The 16,009-nt window shown below is 51.0% G+C and overlaps 1 protein-coding gene across 5 annotated transcripts; it reads right to left on the bottom strand.

Annotated features, from left to right (window-relative positions):
* Positions 1 to 309: 309 nt before the first annotated feature.
* LOC134022628 (ubiquitin thioesterase ZRANB1-like) lies at positions 310 to 15,548 on the bottom strand. Of its 5 annotated transcripts, none has more exons than XM_062464310.1 (10): positions 15,062 to 15,548; positions 12,351 to 13,376; positions 9,474 to 9,661; positions 8,235 to 8,388; positions 7,034 to 7,105; positions 6,192 to 6,390; positions 5,302 to 5,422; positions 4,048 to 4,177; positions 2,398 to 2,627; positions 310 to 2,139 (listed from the first exon to the last, which is right to left on the bottom strand). In XM_062464310.1, exons 2-10 carry the CDS (start codon positions 13,282 to 13,284, stop codon positions 1,921 to 1,923), a joined length of 2,247 nt encoding a protein of 748 aa, XP_062320294.1. In that variant the 5' UTR covers positions 13,285 to 13,376; positions 15,062 to 15,548; the 3' UTR covers positions 310 to 1,920. The 5 variants fall into 5 exon arrangements, with proteins under 5 accessions (XP_062320294.1, XP_062320298.1, XP_062320295.1 ...); XM_062464314.1 differs by having other exon boundaries at positions 9,579 to 9,661; XM_062464311.1 differs by having other exon boundaries at positions 15,190 to 15,548.
* Between the last annotated feature and the right edge of the window lie 461 nt (positions 15,549 to 16,009).

The raw sequence follows: 16,009 nt of genomic DNA, 5'->3' as shown, positions 1-16,009 counted from the left end.
GGATCAAATCTCGCTCAAACCAATTGATAATTCATTTAACTGATATCAGTTAAGTAATATAGATGTTATGTCATCGTGTATCGACCCCCCCCCACATGTTGTTTTTACCTTTTTTGGGGGGGGTCCAAGTCTTAATTAGGGGGGCTCAAAACCCGTCTGGCCATTTTTAAGACGTTTTAAGGCCTTAAATTTACAGTTCAGAATTTTTTTCTTTTTAAGACCCCTCAGGAACCCTGAATAATGCTTCTGCTTTTGCCACAAGAGGGTGCCTCGGACTTTAAACAGAGAATTGAAACAATGCCACTTCAGTTGGACATTCAAAAAGGTTTTTATTTTTTTCCTTAATTGGCCTGTCCTTGCCATACACGTTATACTGTAGAGTGAAGGCCAGGCTGTTACCTAAATCCACAAACCATCATAATCAGATCTGCAACTATTGCATAAATATAAAGCAACATACAGGTAATGCGCGAATGTGTGTATGACTAGAATGCAACACACCAACAAAAACAAAAACAGGTTACAGTACTCAACTGGATGGCAAGGGAAGCGTCCCCTCACAGCAAAGCACGGCCACTCGCTCCGTCTCAACTTTGGTTTTCTGTGTCGTTTCTCAGAAGACAGAATCAAACGTGGTTCATGACAGGTTCCCACACAGACGAGGAGGCGTGACAGAGAGGACTCGGATGTACCATGGAGGACAGAGAGGACAGAAGAAATGCGAGGCGGAACAGGGACAAGTGTGATTCTGGTTTAATGTCGACACTAGGGCGTTTCTCTCCCTCTTCTCCAAACAACCAAAAGCACCACATTAGAACATCCACATGAGGTACTTAAATCACACAGAAAAAAAAACAAAACAGAAGTAAACTTCACAAATAGTTGTGGTTGCCTATATCCTCACAGCAAAGAATGTTTCTGTGCAACGTAAATGTCTTCATCAAGATCGAGAGGATAGTTGACACAAAAAAAACTAACGGAAAAAGAGAATCAAAGCTCTCATCAGCGCGCAAAAAACTCCCAAACAAATAAATATTGTAGAAGTTTGGAGAAGATCCAACAAACAAAAAAGGACTTTTCACTTCAGTCGGTCTGAAAGGAGGCCTAACTAAAGATCCAACATGTCTGATCTGTGTCCTGAACGTCAGTGAGTCTGGATCAGACCTGAAAAGGAGGTTCCTTTTCAAAGCTTCATAAATGACCTTTATTTGAGCGTTATATTTATATATAAATTTGTATTCTCCATAAATGTGCAGTGCTTAGTATTAACAATTACATTTGTAGTACACAATCTCTCTGGTAGTCTACTGGGTCCACTGACCCAAAGTGTGATATTGGTTTTATCCCTGCCCATCAAAAAAACAAGCCAATTCTATGTTAGCTGGAAAAACATCAAAAGGACAGTCATTTTTGAAGTGTGCTTAAAGTCAGTGCCCATTATAAACTGTTATAAAGATATTTTGCGTTAAACTGATGCTGGTATATTTCCTTATACTTCTTTTTTTGTTGTTGAACAACCACATGCATTACATTTATGGATAAAGATTTTACATTTGAGAATAAAACAAAAACACAAAATCAATAAAGATCATTAGCATTCGTAAACTAGGATCCTTTAATTTCCATTATCCTCAGTTTGTTTTTGCAGCAGTGGAGTCCTTTTGATCAGCCTCAGGTTTCAGTCTCAGGTTTGTATGGGTATTGTGTGAGTGTGTTTGTTTATGTGGGCCTACAGTTTATCTGCCCAGGGGTAGAGGCTCGGGGGTGAAGGCCTGTAGTTCCCTGCCCTCCTGAAGGCATTCACAGTTTGTCCGTGTCAGGAAAAAGAAAACTAAACCTCAAACTAAAACCCCCCTGCGGAGAGCGGCCCTGCTCCGTGGCCTCGCCCTCCTCGTCTCACTCGTCCTCGTCTTCCTCGCCTCACTCATCCTCGTCTTCCTCGTCCTCCTCGCCGTCGGAGAGCGAGGCGCAGGGCCGGATGGTCCTGTATCCATCCAGCCACTTCTCCACCATCTGGGTGACCAGGGGGTGGTTCCTCCGCCGCGAGCTCTTCTGCATGGCCACCAGCACGCCGCCCTCTGTCACGCAGCAGTCCAGCCACTCCCTCAGCAGCCTCTCCTGCTGCTCCTCGTTCCCCATCTGCAGACGCGGGAACACGGGCGGGGCTCACACAAGCTAGCGGACGCAGCAGAGCTCTTAACATCGTGTAAATTTTACTGACTGTTTGTGGCGTTTTTGTGCGTTTGACTGGGATCGTACTGCGCAGAAATATGTGAATATAAAAAGGAAAAATGACAAAAGCAATACTAATACCGTATGGATGGGTCAGACCAATTAGAACACATAAGAGCTCATAAATATCCACGAGACCGTGGCACATCAAGCCGCGCCCCTTACCTCCTGCGCTGAGAGGAAGTGGACGTGGAGCAGCTTCCTGTCGCTGTCCACCAGGGGCAGGAAGGTGACGGTGACGTCATCATCGGTGTTGAGGTTGGCGCCCGCGCCGCGATTGTCGAAGCCATCGTTCTCCATGGCGACCAGGGCTGAGAAGTGACCCCGTGTGTAACCCAGGGCGATGGGGCTCTTCCAGCAGAAGCTCTGCTCCCACAGGAGGGGCAGGTACACACCTGGACGGAAGAGAGAGAGAGAGGACACGTCTGAGATGAGGCCTCCAGCTGAGGGGATGACAGAGCTAGGGGCTCTCTGTCTCCTCTCTCTCTGTCTCCTCTCTCTCTCTCTTGTCTCCTCTCTCTCTGTGTCTCTCTCTCTTGTCTCCTCTCTCTCTTGTCTCCTCTCTCTCTCTCTCTCTCTCTCTCTCTCTCTCCTCTCTCTCTCTCTCTGTCTCCTCTCTCTGTCTCCTCCCTCTCTCTGTCTCCTCCCTCTCTCTGTCTCCTCCCTCTCTCTGTCTCCTCCCTCTCTCTGTCTCCTCCCTCTCTCTGTCTCCTCCCTCTCTCTGTCTCTCTGTCTCTCTGTCTGGTCCTCTCTCTGACTGGTCCTCTCTCTGACTGGTCCTCTCTCTGACTGGTCCTCTCTCTGACTGGTCCTCTCTCTGACTGGTCCTCTCTCTGACTGGTCCTCTCTCTGACTGGTCCTCTCTCTGACTGGTCCTCTCTCTGACTGGTCCTCTCTCTGACTGGTCCTCTCTCTGACTGGTCCTCTCTCTCTACCAGGCTGCTGCTCTCTCTACCAGAGTACTCTCTCTCCTCTATCTCTCTACCAGAGTACTCTCTCTCTCTCTCCTCTCTCTCTACCAGAGTACTCTCTCCTCTCTCTCTCTCTACCAGAGTACTCTCTCTCTCCTCTCTCTCTACCAGAGTACTCACTCTCCTCTCCCTACCAGCACTCCGCCTCCAAACCTGGCAGCACTCACACTGTAAATCACCCTCCATCAGGCTGACATGGGTCTGGGCAGCCCTGGCTCCGCACGCAAACATCTCTCTCACACACACAGGCAAATTAAAGCCAGACTGCTTCTATTACAGACCACAGTGGCCTGCCCTCCACCCTCATTGGATACATGCAGGCTTTATTTTCTCTCTACCCCACCCCCTACTACACCCCGTTCCTCCTTCCCTCCTCCCCCATAGCTGACGTGAGTTCCTGGAGAACAGGCCGTCCCGTTCTCCTTCACTCAGGCACGCCTCAGCCCTGGGGGGGGGGGGGGGGGGGGGGGGGGGGGGGTAGGTTTACAGGATTACCAGGTCAGCACGCCGGTTCCTCTTCAACCGCTACCGCGCTGCGGAGCCTTCTGGAACAGGGCTGGGACTACCCTCCGACCCCTCCCCTGCCTCCAAGACATCGATCCCCAGATGGGAGCTCACTGCGGGGTGTTTACACGGGGACGCTGGCCTGATGGGCTCTGAGGGGGGTCGGGGGTGTGAGAGCTATGCGCGGCATGCCGACACGCATGCGCTTCTCTCCTCACAGCAGCAAGCTGTCGCTAGACCCAGACAGCAGTCACTTCACATAGCAGCCCGGCGCTAACACTCTCATGCACACGATCCAAACAAACGTGTCGTAAAAGACGAAGAGCGAGGCGAGGCTCACCTTGGAAGCGGGTGTAGCCCAGGGTCTCTCCCCGGAAGCTTTTGTAGTACTTGACTCCGTAGACGATGATGGGCCTGCGGAGGATGTGAGCCAGCACGAAGATGTGAGTCTGCTCCAGGCTGGCTCCAGGCTGGCAACAGAGGAGCACAGAGAGAGGACGTGACCATCACGGAGACATGACAGAGGTGTCAGCTCTCACAGGGGGAGCTGTGTGTGTGTGAGGTGCACATGGTGGAGCTGTGTGTGGAACTGTGAGAGTCACAGGGTGGAGCTGTGTGAGGTGCACAGGGTGGAGCTGTGTGTGGAGCTGTGTGAGGTGCACAGGGTGGAGCTGTGTGTGGAGCTGTGTGAGGTGCACAGGGTGGAGCTGTGTGTGGAGCTGTGTGAGGTGCACAGGGTGGAGCTGTGTGTGGAGCTGTGTGAGGTGCACAGGATACTTATTTGTTGTGGTGTAAAAGAACATGAATGTGTCTTGCAGCAGAGAAATTAGCTAGTTGCACACATCTGACTGATAAGTGTCCCTCAGGAAGCTCTGCTGTACTTGCTGTCTGTGCCGGATACACGCCGGATCAGAGCAGAGGCGCTGCATAATTCATGTAGCGTTACTGCATGACTGCTGATATAGGAAAATACTACTTCCTGCTGGAGGAGACAGTGTCTTAATGAATCAAAATGTAAGTGTGTGTGTGTGTACCTGGCTGGCCAGGGACAGGATGTGTGCGTGTGCGTGTGTGTACCTGGCTGGCCAGGGACAGGATGTGTGTGTGTGTGTGTACCTGGCTGGCCAGGGACAGGATGTGTGTGTGTGTGTGTGTACCTGGCTGGCCAGGGACAGGATGTGTGCGTGTGTACCTGGCTGGCCAGGGACAGGATGTGTGTGTGTGTACCTGGCTGGCCAGGGACAGGATGTGTGCGTGTGTACCTGGCTGGCCAGGGACAGGATGTGTGCGTGTGTGTGTGTACCTGGCTGGCCAGGGACAGGATGTGTGTGTGTGTGTGTGTGTGTGTGTACCTGGCTGGCCAGGGACAGGATGTGTGCGTGTGTACCTGGCTGGCCAGGGACAGGATGTGTGTGTGTGTACCTGGCTGGCCAGGGACAGGATGTGTGCGTGTGTGTGTGTGTACCTGGCTGGCCAGGGACAGGATGTGTGCGTGTGTGTGTGTGTGTGTACCTGGCTGGCCAGGGACAGGATGTGTGCGTGTGTGTGTGTGTGTACCTGGCTGGCCAGGGACAGGATGTGTGTGTGTGTGTACCTGGCTGGCCAGGGACAGGATGAAGGCCCAGTCCTCCTGCCACTGCTCCTCCCTCAGGGAGAAGTGGAGCCCGAAGCTCTGGGAGTACCACGACTCCCACTCCTTCCAGCGGGTGTAGAACCTGGAGCACACACACACAGAGTTATTTCAGATGTTGCCTTTAAGATAAAATGGGTTGTAAATTGCCTTCAGCCACAAGACCTGCAGCGACGCGATGCGAGCGACAAGTTTTCCATTCATTTTCAATGGAGCCAGGCGAATCGCTTACGTGGTGCATTGTGGGTAGCGACACGACGCAATCGAGTTTAGATTTTCTCAACTTTATGCAAATGAGGAGCGATTTTCGCTAGCTATGGCCAATCGCAGTGTGTTTTTTGTACTTTCAAATTCAGTCTCTCGTCACATTAGTTACGTAACTTTGTTCTGGTAATTAGCTACTTACAGCAGTAGCCCGGCTGGAACTCCCTGGTTGTATCGACAGATTAGCAGAGACTTTGAGTAATATAATAAAACGTTTTTACACATGTCAACGTGTATTGTCTATTAAACAGTTTTGTATTTTGTATACAAGTTGTATTTTGATCGATGTTGCGAGTACGTAAACCCAAGTCTGCACACTTGGCCATGACAACTACAACAGTGACTTTAGAGAACTACAATTCTACATGAATCTGTTTGATACGCCCCCGCGCGTGGTGAACTGTGGGAAGGCGAGCGATGGCAAGCGATTCGCATCGCTGCAGTGTAAACGCACTGTGAGAGCTGCTAGCTGACAAGTCATTAACTATGGCTGAACTTCATTCCCAGCCTCCAGCCTCCAGCCCCCAGCCTCCAGCCCCCAGCCTCCAGCCCCAAGCCTCCAGCCCCCAGCCTCCAGCCCCCAGCCTCACCAGTGGGAGCAGTCGTGCAGGCTGTCATGGAGGGTCTTTCGGAGGACCGAGTCCTTGTCGTAGATGCCCCAGGTGGCCTGCAGGACCGAGTCCAGCAGACAGTCCCCGGCCGTGCGGTTCCACAGCGCGTACAGCCGGCTGTCCAGCCGAGTGCCCAGCTCCAGGGACCAGTTGATGATGGGAGACTCCTCCTCCAGCTCTGGGGACAGAGGAACCAGGGACACCAGGGTCACACACACCACAAGACACAGCCCTGTACCTGACCTGCACACACACAACCATGACCAGGCTCCCACGCACAGCACACACACTCGCCGAGATGCAGACTATGTGGTGTGGATAAAATAATATTGTGTGTGTGTGTGTGTGGTGGGGGGAGGAAGTAGTCCTTCCGTGAGGGATCAGAGAAATCCTAAAACTCAATTAGCCTGATTAGCACACTCACACACACACACACTCTCCCTTCCTCATACACACTAGAACAAACACTCCCTTTCTCACACACACTAGAACACACACACTCCCGTTCTCAAACACAAGTCTGCAGTTGGCCAAGAAAGCTGGTAGTAATACAACTACAGAGTCAGGCATCTTGTATAGTATATGAGGGGAAAACAACCAAAGGTCTGCCAACTGCAGTGGGATGAGCTCCACCTGCTCCACCCTGCGTTGTGTCTGCAGGGACCTGCCACCTGCTCCACCCTGCGTTGTGTCTGCAGGGACCTGCCACCTGCTCCACCCTGCGTTGTGTCTGCAGGGACCTGCCACCTGCTCCACCCTGCGTTGTGTCTGCAGGGACCTGCCACCTGCTCCACAGCCCGCTGTGACACAGCCGTGTTTACCTTTCTGGACGTCCCTGTCGAGAACTTCGTCAAACAGTTTCTCCTGAACCGGCGGGGGAAGGTCCTCGATGTCTGCAGACAGAAACACAACAACCGTGGTTCAGAAACACAACAACCGGGATTCAGAAACACAACAACCGGGATTCAGAAACACAACAACCGTGGTTCATAAACAAGTTCAAGGGACCCTTGAGGGATTGCTCGTCATGCTGCTGTGAAAAAGGTCATGTTTTTTTAATAACTACTGAGACGAAGTTCATAGCTAACGGCAGGGGAGGGGGGTCACGGTGTCTCGCCCATGATGTGAACACAGTGGAAAGAACAGTTAGTTGGTGAGATTAGGTTTAATTACAGCAGGGCTGCAGGTCTCAATCCTGTCTACTCAAACTGCATACCAACACAACCAGCTAGACAAGACTGTTCAGACATGTTCTTTGTCGAGGTTTGTTTTTTTTCTTTTGTATTTTTTATTCCTCCACACAATGACTAGAACTCCTTGGTGTTCTCGGAGCAACTGACAACAGTAGCGGCCATTCTTCTGGCTCCACAAGCGACTGCATTGACTTTGTGTTCCGGAACAGAATGGCTTCTATGCTGGCCAGGAGCCAAGGTCCGCACGGTTTCAAAATACTCCACATTCTGGACCTTAAGGATTACCAGGCCAGCAGCCCAAGACCGCGCCACAACGGTCTTGGGCTGGAATGCAGCTCAAACAGCGCTCTTTACCAAGACCTTGGCAGACACGACTACTATTCTTGCTTTGGACAAGAAGCCCAGTTGGCAAGGTGGTTTAGATGGAGTGAAATCACCCCCAAACATGGAGCCAGAGAGCGTTGAGCTGAGAGCTGGCGGGAAACAACCACACCATTATGCTGTTTCCCTCCCAACATGTCTGCCACATGCAATTTCATTGTAAAACAAACAAGGGTTCTATTCGTAAACTATGCAAGTTAACTACTCAAAAAGGTTCCCTTCTACAACTCAGGAGGAGATAGGATACAGCTGTTATGGTTTTAGGCTTAGCAAACTAGAACATCTGTACTAGACTAGACTACAATACTTGAAGGGGGTCTAGATAACTGCCAACAGTAGATTGTAAGTATCTAAAAACAGCCAGCAACCTCCTACTCCTCCTCCTCCACCCATTCCTCCTCCTCCTCCTTATGCTCCCCCTCCACCTCCCCCTCTTCCTCCCCCTCACCTGCGGGCAGGGTGAAGGTAACCAGATCAGTGAGGAAGAAGCAGGTGAAGTCTCCCTTGCGCTGGTGCAGCGATGCGGCTACTTCCCTGCGGATCTGCTCCGTGAGCTCTGGACACACCATGGCAGGGATGCACTTAGCAGCCTGCTGTGACACCTGCAAACACACACCAGCATTGTCACTTCCTGCAAACAAACACCAGCCTTCTCACTTCCTGCAAACACACACCAGCCTTCTCACTTCCTGCAAACACACACCAGCCTTCTCACTTCCTGCAAACACACACCAGCCTTCTCACTTCCTGCAAACACACACCAGCCTTCTCACTTACATTTACATTACATTTAGTCATTTAGCAGACGCTCTTATCCAGAGCGACTTACAGTAAGTACAGGGACATTTCCCCTGAAGCAAGTAGGGTGAAGTGCCTTGCCCAAGGACACAACGTCATTTGGCACGGCTGGGAATCGAACTGGCAACCTTCAGATTACTAGCCCGACTCCCTCACCGCTCAGCCATCTGACTCCACTTCCTGCACGGCCTTGTCACCCCGGCTGCATCATCGGTTACGTTTGACATCGAATCAGGGCTTTCGTGATGCTGGGAGGGTGGGTGGGGGATTGGAGATGTAGCCCTGAGGGGAAATGGCCTGTTTATTCAGAGGACAGACAGGTTACTCTCTGTCTGTTTATTCAGAGGACAGACAGGTTACTCTCTGTCTTTATCTCTCTGATCAGGGGATAAGAGAGCAGGAAGCATCCAGATAATCTGGGATCACACGGGCACAGTCGACACAAGCTCCAGACCTCCTGCACGCTCCCACTAGGTGCATGCACCCAGCCCCGTCCACCTCCAGCACTCCCCTTCCCAGAGGGCCATGCTGGTGGACGACAGTCTGGGTCAGGGAGTTTGCTAATCTGTCAGGGAGCGTAGGAGCACTCTGCAGTCACAGGAAGGCCCTGACGTACAGGGCTAGCATGCTAACCTGCTGCAGAAAGGAAACCTATAACCACAACTCTGATGTGAAACATGGTTTGTGGTTGACACGCGTCTAGGGCAACCCTGAGGGGAAATTAGAGTTTTGGGCCCGCTTCCAAACGCCTTCCCTCTCTTCTATTCCCATGACCCTTAATAACCACCAAGCACTGGCATCTTGGCAACGGTCTTCCGACCTGGAAGAGGTTATGAAAGGGGAGAGGGGTTCCCTGGATGGCCCAGCAGGACTGGGAGTGGGCCCTGACCTCTGTGAGCAGCACAGCCAGCATGTCTTGTCTCTGGAAGCGGATGGCCAGGTGCACCAGGGTGAAGCCGTCGTCAAACGCAGACGACCGGTTCAGCAGACGCACCTCGTCTGACTTGAGCTGCCGGGCGATGTCGCCTCCGGACGACTTGTACGCCTCCACCGCTGCCAGGTCTCCCTCCACCACACCTGAGAGAGGAGAGATAGTGAGATAGAAAAGAGACAGAGAGAAGAGATAATGAAACACGTAAGAAAACACTACACCAGAGTTGATCCATTACAGAATTCACCCCTACTCAGACTCACATACGTTTTCACTACATCTAGGCCAAGGTCAATGACAAGGGCACATGTAATTTACTATACTGTTGGCCGTTTGCTAGAATCAAACATCAGTCTGACTTTTGCCAAAGCTCTTCGTGTTTGGGAAAAGAAACAAGTGAAACACTGCAGGGTGATGAACGGGGTGCGGAGAGCTACGGTGGACAGCACAGCAAGAAAACTACTACGGGCTTCACAACATTCTGTTGATCTTTCTGGAATTTCCCACGCAGGCGTTACACAACATTGCGCCCTGCTGAGATACTGTTCTATTAAGGACCGCACACAACGCCCAGTAACAGCCTCTGATCCAGGCACAGGGGGGTTCAGACGCAGGGACACGGAGGAGGGAACACCAGGAGAGGGAGGACTGGACTGGACCGTGCCATGCAGAGCTGTCCACTGATTGGTGAGGAGAGGAAGGAGGGAGGAGCTACATGGCGGGATCTCCACCATTTTACACAACAGCCAATCAGAGTGGGCGTGCCTGTTACTCTCACTCTGTCCTCACGGTATCCTCCAGAAACGAACGCTCTCTAAACACCGGAAGATTTGAATATGAGTCACAGTGCTTTTTTCCCCCCCAACAGAAATCATTCCCTACATACATCTGCAGGCAATGATTAACCATTAGTTATTAAGAGGGACACCAAAGGTCAAGTTAACTGGTCCCCTGCCGTTCTCGATGGACAACATTCACCCAATGGAGAGAGGAAAAGAGCACCATTTTGTGAGGAAGCCAGGTTTTGTTTCCCCCGAGTCTCTGCTCTTTGCGAGGAAACAATTTGCTAGGCTGAGGAACTGGGTGGGGGGGGGGGGGGGGGGGTGGGCGGGCCTGTTCACAACAGCCAATGACTGATCGTCAGCAGGGGGAAGCAGGAAGCCACACCCTCCTATCGTCTGTCAGGGATGAACCTGCTGCCGGGCCACATATGGAGGCAGCAACACCAGCGCCTCGGCGAGGGAGCAGCGCTCTGGAGCAGCGCTCTGGAGCAGCGCTCTGGAGCAGCGCTCTGGAGCAGCGCTCTGGAGCAGCGCTCTGGAGCAGCGCTCTGGAGCAGCGCTCTGGAGCAGGCGCTGCGTCACAGGAGATCCCAGTGTTTTGACACATTTCCAGCTGGCGTTGCCGACTGCACAGGCTGCAGCCACACCAGCCCCAATCTGGGACAACAACACAAGCATAAGGAGGACACGACTCCAGAAACGAGAGGGCAAAACGCCAGTCGTCAAGTGAACTTGATAACCAACCTGAGATGGCCTCTAAAATATTAATTGGATCTGGAATGAGGCATGCGTTGGAGAACAGAATAACGCAGGGGAGATCAATCGTAGAGGGATGTTAGATAACACTAACACACTGTTCAATGACAAAGTCATTCCAAGGCTTGAGAGATCCCCATTGTGTTGCAAAGCCTACTCTCTCAGGTTTAACATGTGACTGAAAGGGTAGCCAGGTTCAAAAGAAGTGTTTTTGTTAGTAAACATGCACAGGAAGCGCATGTAACCTGACAACAGCTGAGCGTACATAACAGGACCTGCAGACCGCACTGTGAAGGTCAGATACTCCAGATTCAATGCAAGAACTTGTTTATTTTTGACTTGTGCGGAGCCAGTAGGTTATTTTTAGTGCTTGTGGTCCTCCATGCAGCTGGGGCAGACTGAGTCCTGCAGGCCTACTGTTCACTAGCTCAGGGTCTGTCCTGGCTGTGCTAGCCTGTGAGGGAAAACCCAACTGAAAACAAGACAGCCAAACCAACCACGACTTCACAGAGGAGGAGGAGGTCTTAACCGGTCTAAAACAAGATAAGATAATCCAAGTGTGTGTCCTTTGCATTGGAGCTGCAGGAAATAGGTCGAATCAAGTCGCGAGAGGAGGGAGGCAGAGCTAAAGGGAACCCTAGAGGGATGGAATCCTACAGGGAATCCTGAATGTCGCCCAGACTATCTCCATCCACAGAGACGGTCGCTCTAACCACAGAGAAAGCACGTTCTCTGCTGCTGACGAATCACTTGGAGAGGCACGCACACACACACTTGAGCAGGGGAGAGCCGGCTCTATCGCTCAGCCTGCTAGACCGTCTGTGACAGGGCTGGTGGGGATGCTGCTCAGCCCAGCACACCAGACTGATCTGTCAGGGGAGGAAGAGCCTGCGGGAGGAGGGGGGAGGGACCAGAGGAGGGAGTCCGTAGGAGGGAGAGTGGCGTAGGAGAAAAAGTGTTGAGAGAGAGAGGAGGTGGACAGCAGGGGAGGAAGGCAGGGAGGCAGGGGAAGAAAACAGACAGATGTATAAAGAGACCAGAAGCATGAAGCTAGGCACAAGCTCCCCACTGTTCAACCCACTCCTCCTCCTCTTCCTCCTCCTCTTCCTCCTCCTCCTCTTCCTCCTCCTCTTCCTCCTCCTCTTCCAACCCTGCTGAACTACATAACGCAGTAGGCGGCTGTACCAGCAAACTACTTGATGTATTAGGAGGATGTTTAATGTTTGTCTTGGCCACATGCAGGTGTACTACGACATCCATCTCCACAACAAGCAACCAATCAGGGGAGCATCCTCACCTGCACAGGCATTGAGAAACAGCCAGTCGGTCCTCCTCATCCTGTTCTTGATCTGCTTCAGCTTTTTAAAGTCCACCTCCAGCTCCTCCTGGCTCCCCCCCGCCCCCTGCGCCAGCTCGATCCTCTGGAAGTCCATCTTGACCTCTGCGTCCCTCCTCAACGTCGGAGGAGACCTTCTCTGGCTGCCGCTGCAGCCCACCACCCCCCCTCCGAGCCCCCCGCCTCCCACCCCCCTGCGGTTGTCCCTGTCCTGCTCGTTGAGTATGGAGGGGGGCTGGCTCTCGGGCTCCGTGGCCAGTTCGATTGGCTCCGCCAGGCCGTTGGGCGGCCTGGGGTGGTCACACACCACGCACTTTCGTGTTTTGGGCCAGTTCTCATACGTACAGGCAGCACAGGTCCAGTGCTGGGCGTGAGTGTTGAGCCGGTTGCGGTCGTTGTACTCCTCGCAGGGGTCCGTGGGCGAGGAGGGGGGGGCGGGCCGGCACCCTGTGCCTGAGGTCTGGGGTGACTCTGTGGGGCTGCGGGGTTGCAGGGGGTGGCCCTGGTGGAGGTGGTGCTGCTGCCCCGGCTGACGCTGACACGAGCATTGGGTGCAGCGGATGGCTCGGGGCCAGTTCAGGTAGGTGCACATGTGGCAAGACCACTTGCTGGGCGTCTCCGGGGCGTCTGAGATGCGGACCCGGGGACGGGCGCTGGAGTCTGGGCAGATGAGGAGGCTGGAGACCCCCTGGGGAGGACTGTCGCTCTGGCTCAGACTTGCAGGGTCCCACTGCTGGAGCCCGGCGTCCAGGCTGGGGCTGTTTTTAAAGGACTCCTCCGTGATGATGGTGCCCCCGCTGGGCCTCTGGGCACGGCACATGGTACACTTGATAGCTGAGGGCCAGTTCTCAAACGTGCAGTAGTCACAGGCCCACTTGGCACCCAGCTCAGTCATGGTCGCTCTGCTCCACCGCTGGGGGAGGCAGCTGCTCGGAGGCACTCAGGTCGACAGGCAGGCTCTGGGAGATCACACAGGCAAGCAGGATGCTGGAGGGACACACAGGTCGACACGGTCAGGTGGTGTCTCTCAAACTGCCCACACACACGCATATATATATAGGCCTACATGCAAACATTATTTATAGAACACTGACATGTACAGGAGTGAATCGTATTTTGTCATGAAAATGGGGTGACCAAGGCAGGGGAGCGTATTTTTTTCTTCTTCTAACAGTTCGCATTTTAATTCTAAAAGCAAAAAGACATACCAGGCTGAAGTGTAGGGGGGAAACGCGGCTTTCACATGATTACAACTTCAGAGGATCCACATAGCGCTCTAGCATTACACAGCTGGGCAAGGTAGGGCGAGCAGGCCAGAACAAGGCAAATTTGCAAATGCGGGTTGAACTTGATATGGTAAATTTGAGGATCTCCTCTGCTTCAGAGTGAAACCCAAAGAGCAAGGTGCTAAGCGCTGCCAGCACATCCGACTTTTATTTTTTTCATGTCTACGTACATGCATGAAGTGTAAACAGTTCCGGAGATGTCCTTCAAAAGTGCCCACACTACAAATCTGACCTGAAGTTCAAGTAGCCAGACACAAAGGTGGACCAAAACAACCATGCCTCGCACAAACTTGACGAAAGAACAAACAGTTCCTGTAAAGTTGCACGTCATTGCAGACTGCAATTAGATACGCCAACCGAAACAGTGTATGGGCGTAATTATTAACAACAACAACAAAATGCCTGAAAAATGATTTCTAAAACCAAACCTGTATGTCAGAGGATTAGCTGCAACTTCATATATGATCACAAGAAAAAGTCATGACTGCTACATTTTACATCAGCAAAACGCATAGCAGTTCTATTTTACCTGCCATCTTGATCCAGATAAAATGTCTAAACGTCTGTTTTTCAAAATGTGTTAAACAAAAGTTAAACAGTCAGTCGGTTAAGGTCTTGGACAGTCGGTCGAAAAGCCCAACTAGAAAGCTATCTTGCTATCTGACTTTCTTTGACGACCCAGGACAATGCGTATACTGTAAACAACAGCTTCCTTGCAACGTCGTTTTAATTTAGGTGGAGATTTTGGTTGTGTTGCTTGCTTTCAATCAGAAAGCTGGATAAGGGCTACGGAATACATACGTATTTCAGCACTTTCAGGTAGTGTGCTAACTCTAGTAAACTATTACCAACTACCACATGCAGGCTGAGAGCTAGTTAGTGCCGTGGTTGTCTAACTACCAACTGGGCAAAGGCGTCGCTAGCCTTGTAGGTAGCTAGGGTGCAACTAGCCTAACCTCCAAGTGTGGAAACCATAGATGTGCTGGAAACTAGTGGTGCAGGATAGTCTCTATTAATTTCCCAACCGACTACGCTAACAAATAATAAAGTTTGTCGACAGAGTAATCTTGCAAAATTCAAACATTCCCGTAATACCTGATTTGCGTGACGGCTATTAACAGCTAGCTAGCTAAACAGTTTTATCAAGCCAGGCAACATTGTCAATGAATGCTAGCTAACTACAGTACCCTCCGCCAGCTTGTACGTTTGCTACTGTTACGTTAGCAAGCTAATGCACATCAATTAAATCTAAATAACACACAAGTCTCACTACAAGAAAACTTCCCCCCCCCCCCCCCCCGTTTCAATCTGTAACGTTTGTAGTTTATGTATGTTTGAGACAATGGAAACCATTTGCAGGGTGGCCTAAGTACAAAAGTGCTGTACCTTTTCCTGTGTTTACACTCCTCTTCAAGGCGATACCACAACAAACCGAGCTTCACAGTCCTAACAAGACTCCGGCTTCCCCAGTCTAATCCCCCACCGTGTGTCCCGCGGCCAACAAGTTTATTTACCCAGAAGCCGCATATTTAGGTTTTTGCGCCCCGTTCGTTCGGAGCGTCGATATCCACATACTAAAAAAATCGACTCCCGTCCCTCTGCTGTCTGTTTGGGGCTTTAAATCATTTTAATCCCCATTTCCAACCGCCGATGAGACGGTCTTTAATGGCGACGTTGAGAAAAAAATACAGGGGCAGGAGGATTTACCACCTGGATATGCCGAACAGGCTGATTGGTCTAGCTCCTCTGTATTCCTCAAACTGACCTATAAGATTGTACTTCTTTATTTTGCGAATCTTTATAAAGTACTTTGTCAAATGTCTGTCTCAAATGTCTAAATGCTACAATATCCTAATTCATTTAATCGTCTTTATTAAATTGCAGCCACGCTATAATTATTTGTATTATATGATCGTATTTCGCTCATCTTTCTCGCTCGCTAGTAATGGGAGCTAAAATGGTGATGTCATCGTTTGAGAAATACTGCAGCATACTGTACTGATAGAAATGAATTGTTTTCATGGACACCTTCATACACTTATGGCAGTTAAGATAAGATGCCCCCTAAACTAGTGAAGTTAATAACCTGAACCGTGGTATAATAATTTGACCCTCATATTTTAAAGTAAATAGATGTGGATGTTACTGCTGCATATTATGAGAGGCTGGACTGTTTATTTGTTTACATCGCAGCCCCTCCTACCGCCAAATGACGTATTACTGCACAACCATACTAGGTTACCTCGTTTTATCGCCTTTGAAACTAATCCTTTGAGGTTGTGGGTAGTGATTTCAAGCACAGATTGCACATATCGGTATGATATCGTACTATTG

This window comes from Osmerus eperlanus, chromosome 6, assembly GCF_963692335.1.
Source record: "Osmerus eperlanus chromosome 6, fOsmEpe2.1, whole genome shotgun sequence".
Lineage (NCBI taxonomy): Eukaryota > Metazoa > Chordata > Actinopteri > Osmeriformes > Osmeridae > Osmerus > Osmerus eperlanus.
This window is presented reverse-complemented; position numbering and strand designations above follow the sequence as displayed.